At 45.5% G+C, this 7,737-nt stretch overlaps 1 protein-coding gene across 1 annotated transcript in view; it reads left to right on the forward strand.

The window, feature by feature from the left end:
- Positions 1–1,982: 1,982 nt before the first annotated feature.
- Positions 1,983–7,737, forward strand: part of LOC124226813 (HLA class II histocompatibility antigen, DQ beta 2 chain-like) — a 27,897-nt gene continuing 22,142 nt past the window's right edge. The window contains exons 1-3 of the mRNA XM_046640548.1: positions 1,983–2,145; positions 3,612–3,881; positions 7,509–7,693. Of these exons, the coding sequence (XP_046496504.1) occupies positions 2,049–2,145; positions 3,612–3,881; positions 7,509–7,693 (552 nt within the window). The 5' untranslated portion in view covers positions 1,983–2,048. The remainder of the gene's footprint in view (positions 2,146–3,611; positions 3,882–7,508; positions 7,694–7,737) is intronic.

Raw genomic sequence — 7,737 nt, forward strand, 5'->3', positions numbered from 1 at the left:
TTCCTCTCAGGTCGGAACAGTAGTGTCTGCTCTGAGTAATGCAGCTGGGCTATGGGCAGCACAGAGAGCTCTACAAAATGTAGAGAATGCTGAATGGGTTGGGGCAGGCAGCTGGCAAAAGCCCAAACCAGAGCCTTTCAGATGAGGTTTTAGCCAACCAGAAAAAGAATTCTAAGGTGACGCTTTTGTTGCCAGTTGAAAAGTCTATGTGAAGAGGCCTGTGAGGCTGGGAAATCCCCAGGTCTGACGCAGCCTCCACTGCACAGCCCTGGAACAGAACTGAGGGGAGTTTCCCCCTTAGGACAGGAGGGAGGGCATGGGCCAGGGCCCTCTGTTTATTCTCAGGGACCCTGAGGTGGGGGCAGAGGGAACTGAGGCACCTTCAAGCTCCCTCTCTGACCATTCTTCCTGGCCCCCAACCCTATTCCAGTTCTGAGTCTGATGTTCCTCCTTTATGCTTCCACCCCACGGTGGAAACTCTCTTTATTCTGGAGTTACCCTGATCCTGATACACCACCGCTGGTGGAAGCCCAGTGATAAATGTTACAGTCTCAGGTGATCTGGAACTAGAATATTGGAGTAACTCACTGCCTCCATGTGCCACTAATGGAAACTTGTTTTTGTTGTCTCTTCCCTATTTCTTTTTACCTGGCAAACTCCTTATATTCTGCTTTTAGATCTTGTCCTTTATTTTAAAAGGAAAACCTAAAACACAGGGAAGAGAGAGAGGGAGGGAGAGAAGAGAGAAGGAGGTACTTATTGTCTTCTTTATCAATGTTTGCCAGGCACTGTTCTAATTGCTCCATAACCATTTAGTACTGCCCCTAGTCATGGGCAAGAGGAGCCTGGTAAATACATTTATTTATCAAATTTATTAATTTAATATAAACTTATTAACACGTTTATTTAAAAAAATACATCGATACTTCTGCTATTCAAGATTTAATGCTGAGGACTGGCACAGTACATCTGTTAAGCATCCGCTCCCGCGATAATACTACTCAGGCCCCAGGAAATGCTTCTCCACATCTTTTGCTCTCTGCCCTCGAAACTAAAGGCAACTGTGTCCAAACACTGTGTGTGTTTGTGGATTGCAGCTTTGCTGACATCAGATGAGGGTGTTTCATGGTTCAGGGAGGATTTAAGCAGCTGAAGAGCTTATAAGAGAAAAGTCAACTTAACTTTTCAAATACTTCCATCAAGGAGCAGGAATGCAATAGATTCTCGCATAATGAAAATCAATTACCAGCAGGGCTGGGTGTAGATGTTTTTTGCTTGTTTTCTTCCTCCACATATTAACCTGATACTCCCAACAGTCACACATGGCCTCTGAGGAATATTTTGCAACATTAAACAAGTCATGTTACACTTAAGTCTGTACATGTGAAGATGTAGGTATAAAATGCATGAAACCTGATCCACATTTTACAAAGAGAAGCCTGAGGCAAAAAGAGGTTCGGTAATATGTTGACTCTCATAAAGCACATTTGTGGTAGAATTACAGCTCCAAACCATTTCCTTCTAACTCTGCTCCTCCCACCACAACTTAAGGCTCCTCAGAGTGTCCAAGATAATAGGAGTGAACATCTCTGGGACAATAATATTCTCTCCTCTGAAATTTGATCCCCATTTATTTCCCCCTACAAAAAAAGTCCCAAGTACAATAGGTTTTAAATAAATATGACAAAGATGTTCTACTCTTGAATCATTTTTTTTTTCTGGTTCTTTAAACCCCTAAGGCATTCAGTCTTCAGATCTTCTGCAACTGAGAGAGAATCTTCACCTCAAATGTTCATCCAGTGCAGTTTGATGGAGAAACAGTGACAGGCAGTGGATTGAGAACCTTCATAAAAAATGTCTGCCCAGAGACAGATGAGGTCCTTCAGCTCCTGTGCTCATTGGTTCCTTTCCTAGGGACTCTCCAATCATATTGTGCATGAAAGCTCTCACAGGTTTTTATTCTCTGAAGTGGGTGCCTCAGATCCACCAGGTGCGAGCTGTGTTGACTACTATTACTTTTTCCTCTGTTCTCAATTATCTCTGGGAAGATGGCTCCGCAGATCCCCAGAGGCCTTTGGACAGCAGCTGTGATGGTGACGCTGGTGGTGCTGAGCACCCCAGTAGCTGAGGGCAGAGACTCTCCACGTAAGTGCAGGGCAGCTGCTCCCCAGAGCCACCACCCTGGGGAACAGGCTCTGAATGACCCTTGGGCTGGGGTGTGGGGGATATTATGATCTCAGAATACAGTATTTAATCACCCTTTCCCTCTCTTTGGGAAAGAGAGCTATGTTACATTCTCATTTCCACCCTCTAATGATGAGCTGAGGATGGTCCCCATCCCACAAGCTGAAGCCTGGGGATGTTATAATGGGGAGGAGACAAAGCCTGCATCTGCCACCAGCGCCAGGACCAAGTGAGCATGGGGTTATTTTTGAAGATATGAATTTCTCCAAAGAAGATGCAGCAGGATTTGTCATTTCAGGGTCTGGACTAAATACTACGGGATTCTGGATTGGGGAAATGTAGGGCTGCAGCGGTCTCTGTAGTCTTTTATTTGAGGAAAAGGACTCTAAATTCCTGACTCTGAGTGGAGGGCTGGTAGAGGCAAATTCTTGGTATTTGAGTGAAGCTGACAAGGTGACCACAGACAGTGAGTCTTAACTTCAAGTTTCACTGATTTATGGTCAAATAGTAACTTGAATGAGATTCATGGCTTGAGTTGAGGGTGTGCTAGGTTTAGGAGAAAGGAGAATGTGAAGAAGGAAAATAATACAGGTTGAGAAACCACTCACTCCAGACACATTAGTATCTTTATATAAATTCTCTCTGAATCTCCCTAACAGCACCCCCTCCCCTGCCCCATGTGTAGGTATTATGATTTCCTTTTATACAATTATATTTAGGATACAGATAGTCTGTCAAGTAATCTGCCCAAGCTGGTAATTGGCACAGTTTAATTGGAATCCAATTTATCTAATTTGAACATCTGTGCTCTTTCTATGAATAAAAGGCCCCTTTCTAGGACTGGGGAGGTGTCATCTCTTCTAACCACACAAGAATGAAGAACCTCACACTGTGGTGGGGTGGGGTAGGGTGGCACAAACTCAGCGTAAACCCAGGCTTGAGAAGGGAGGCACTTTGCCCAGGGACCAAAAAAACATGCTTGTCAGGACGAGGACAAGCTTAATTCTAGACCGGTCTTGTCATTCTCTTGAACTCTTTTGCTTATGTGGATACTTGTTTGTCTCTGAGGAATTCCATGGAAAATGGGATTTCACGTGAGGACGTGCTGATTCCTCCAAGTACAGGGATTGATGTAAAATAAACCCCACTGCCCTCTTCACTCAGTTCTCAGGTCGCAGGGCTTGCCCTTAGAGACAGGGCTTTCCTTTCCTCATATGAAGACAATTCTGGAAGCCCTCAGCCAAGGGTTAGGGGTCGTGAGGGGGAGCAGGAGGAGCAGGACCAGGTTGGGCTGGAACCAGAAGTCGCGGCACTGCTTTAGGTTTATGAGACCCAACTGCCTGCGACCCAGAACGCCGGCCGGCACAGCGGCTGCTGCGTTGGGCTGCGGGGCTGCGGCCTGACTGACGGGCGGTGATTCCCCGCAGAGGATTTCGTGTACCAGTGTAAGGGCCTGTGCTACTTCACCAACGGGACGGAGCGGGTGCGGTTCCTGGCCAGATACCTCTACAACCGGGAGGAGCACTTGCGCTTCGACAGCGACGTGGGGGAGTTCCAGGCGGTGACCGAGCAGGGGCGGCTGGAAGCCGAGTACCAGAACCAACAGAAGGACGTCCTGGAGCAGCACCGGGCCTACGTGGACACGTTGTGCAGACACAACTACCAGGTGGAGGTCCGCACAATCTTGCAGCGCCGAGGTGAGCGCCGGCCGCCCGCCCTCCGCTGGGCCCACCCTGGGCTCGGCCATCTCCGCGCGGGAAGGGCGGGGCGGCCTCTGGGGCCGGAGCCTCGGACCCACGGAGGGGACAGGGAGGCGGGCGCGTCCCGCGGCGGAGGGGCGGGGCCGAGGGCAGCACGGGGACCGAGGTCAGCTGCGCTGAAGTGTCCCCCCTAGAGGCGGGCCAGGCCTCCCAGTGTGGCCTCACTCTCTCCGCTCTTGTTTCCCCTAATTCTGCGCATCCCCGCCTCCTGCCCGCGGTGTGTGCCCTTCCCGGTTCCTCACGTTCGCCTGAGCAGCGCCCTGTGCAGAGCGCCCTCCCTCCTCCCCGCCCGCCGCCCTGCTGTGGGGTCTCCCTGCCTGGCCCTAGTGCAGAGCTCTTGGGGCTGCGAAGCTTGAGGGTCTCGGCCTGGTGGAGATGGGGCTGCTCCGCAGCTGGGCCAGGGCACCTTGCACTGGTGGTTGTACGGTCGTGACATATTATATTTTGACTTTTTGCTTTCAAATTATTATTCATCTTAATTGTTTCCTTAAATGGCTATCACTAGTCCTGGACTCTTTGACGTAGGGGACTATCTTAATTATCCCTGTATATTTAGTACCCGACACGTTGAGTGACACAGTGTGAGCTCAATAAACTTTTGAGAAATTAATGAATAAATGTACTCAGCTGTCCCTCCACTTAGCCTCAAAAGAAAACAGGTTAGTAGAGCTTTAAAAACTGACTGTGTTGATTATTCTTTACTATTTTGCTTAATGCTTTAAAATAAACTTTTATTGACTTTGATCTAATAATTTAGAATTTGTAAATGCAAAGTCTGAGGAAAAAAATATTTGCTAAAAATAGAAACAACACTTGAATGATGTTGTAAGGCAGAATTTTAATTTCTTAGAAAAGCTCAACAAATAGCACAATAGAAAGAGCTGAAGTTTTGGAATAAATAAATTGATACTATTACATTATTGAATAAAAATTGTTTCAGGTTTCTTTTGGCCTGGACCCTGCCTATCCTCCCCCCTCTGACCCCCTCCTTCAACGTCACCATTCACTTCAGGGGTAGACGTTTTGACAGTTAATCACGCCCATTTAATGAGCACCTATTTCTGGACAATTACCTTAGGAAACACTGTCTATATTTTGCCATTTAATTTCACAACTACCTTATGTGTTAGGGATCAGCATCGCCACTTTAATATGCTAATATTGGTACATAATAAACACTTAAAGTGATCAGTCCACAGTCATTCACCAGGTCCTGAAGCCTCCCCAAATACACAACAGTCATTATGTTGTCTGCTACCCATATATAGAGTCTAGTGGGAGGAAAGCCTCGTTAAAGCCTGTTATGACCAGAAGCAGCAATAGGAGTCTGTTCTTGCCTATTTTCAACATTGGTGGGACAAAAATGATGCTTTCAGGGGATTGAGAATTCACTGATTAATCCTACTCTGACCACAGTGTTACCTATGCATGTTCACATCACTTTTAGGTGACTTTACACTCTCTTGCCTTCTGACCCACATCCTGATGCCGCCAAGTACTTATATTTTTGCTGTTTCAGTTCTTTTTTCATAAAAACGTTTCTCACATTTTCCCCTTTAATTTGCGCCCTCTATTTTTACTCCCAATCTGTTCAAGATTATCAAATTTTATAAATCCATATGGTCATATAGCTGACCATGATTTCAGTCAGACTCCAGGAAGGAGAACCTGAATAAGAGTTAAAGTTCAAACTGAAAACATGATTCCTTCCAGATGATGGCTCATGGGTGCCCTTTAATCAGGGTGCAGAGTCTGCCCGCTGACCTCAGCAAGCCCCAGTTATACTTGCATGTTTACATTACATCCTCGGTAACCCAGGCCAACCTCTGCAAGAATCTCAGAATATTTTCTATAGAGAACATTCATGATAATAATGTCTGATTTCAGAACAAGGAAGTAATTCTTAATAGCAAGTGGATGGAGGAGGGTAGGCAGCTAGTAATTAAACTTGAATGTTAAAAGAAAATTAGAAAAAAATGAAATTGAGAGGACATAATATATTATCAAATAAATAAAACACGTAAAATATTTACTCTAGTTTCTCACTAAGGGAATAAGGGAGATGCAGTAAAATGGATGGAGAGGTAAAGGAGAAGATGTGTAAAATAGGTAGGGAGAGGTGTGTTGTATTTGACTATGAATAGTAATCTGAGAAGATAAAGAAATTGAGGCCATGGGCAAATGTGGTGTTTATCAGTGCTATTTGTTTTCAAGATTCCCTTTCTTTCTTTCTTTCTTTCTTTCTTTCTTTCTTTCTTTCTTTCTTTCTTTCTTTCTTTCTTTCTTTCTCTCTTTCTCTCTTTCTCTCTCTCTCTTTCTTTCTTTCTTTTTTTTTTTTTTTGAGGAAGGTTAGCCCTGAGCTAGCTTCTGCCAATCCTCCTCTTTTTGCTGAGAAAGACTGGTCCTGAGCTCACATCCGTGCCCATCTTCCTCTACTTTCTAAGTGGGACGCCTACCACAGCCTGGCTTGCCAGGCGGTGCCATGTCCGCACCCGGGATCTGAACCAGTGAACCCTGGGCCACCGAAGCGGCGCATGCGCACTTAACCGCTGTGCCACCGCGCTGGCCCCAAGATTCCCTTTCTTTTCCTTCCACAATCACGCACTTTTGAAATAAGGTTCATTTTTTTGCCTCTGTTACTACATTGCAAGTTCTGTAAGGGCGGGGACCATGGTCTGCTGTTTACCTTTGGAGTCCCAGGGCTTGTCAGATTTAGGTTTGTTGAATGAGTGAATAAATGAATCAACGAATGATTAAAATATAGGTGGCTTATATGATGCGGAGATGGAAGTTCATGTATTTATGAATACACATGTTTGTGGGGAATTCTCCATAGAATGGCATCAGAGCAAAGGTCAGGTTAAAAGCTGAGAGATGCTTTGTTGATCAGCAGCTTGTAAGAAGTGCTCTTGCTCTCAAATTTTGTTAGTATTCCAGGCTGAGAATTATGGAAGGTAGCCTGTTTGAGAAGTGCTGCTTTGTAGGAAGGATGTCATGGTTACTGTGTTCTGACTTTTTTGGACATAGAAATGTCTATACATTCTTAATTCTCAGTCCATGTTACTATTCTTTGGGCCATGACTTGTGCTGATGGTTTCCTGGCCAGCAGGAGAGAGTCAAAACTGCTGTATTCTCTCTACTCTGAGGAGCACTGGGACTAACAGAAACCAGTGTCACTGTCCTAGAGTGAGTCAGTGGGGCTAATCCTGATGATAACCTTCAGTAGGTGTGGGGGAAAGAGGTCCAGGTTTATTATTTTCATTTTTTTAAAATTTTGTGAATAGAATTGCCTGTATAGAATTGCAATTTATCACTTTAAAGTGGTTCATTTTTATCAATTAGTAAACAGAATAACTCCATGGGATGAATACTATTATCTGTTGAGACTCTGAAAAGTAAATGACTAATGTGTTTATTCAGCTAGTAAAGTGGCCATGCTCAGATCCTAACCCAAGACTTGGAGTTCATGGATCTTTCCACTCTGCCACACAGGACTCTCCCCATGGGGAGACTTGTGTGGTTTTACATCTCACTATGTCTTTGTCTGTCGGTTATTTCCCTCAGTGGAACCTACAGTGACCGTCTCCCCATCCAGGACAGAGGCTCTAAACCACCACAACCTGCTGGTCTGCTCGGTGACAGATTTCTACCCGGGCCAGATCAAAGTTCGGTGGTTCCGGAATGACCAGGAGGAGACAGCCGGTGTTGTGTCCACCCCCCTTATTCGTAATGGGGACTGGACCTTCCAGATCCTCGTGATGCTGGAAATGACTCCCCAGCGAGGAGATGTCTA

The sequence above is a fragment of the Equus quagga genome, chromosome 15 (genome assembly GCF_021613505.1).
Source record: "Equus quagga isolate Etosha38 chromosome 15, UCLA_HA_Equagga_1.0, whole genome shotgun sequence".
In the NCBI taxonomy this organism is placed as follows: domain Eukaryota; kingdom Metazoa; phylum Chordata; class Mammalia; order Perissodactyla; family Equidae; genus Equus; species Equus quagga.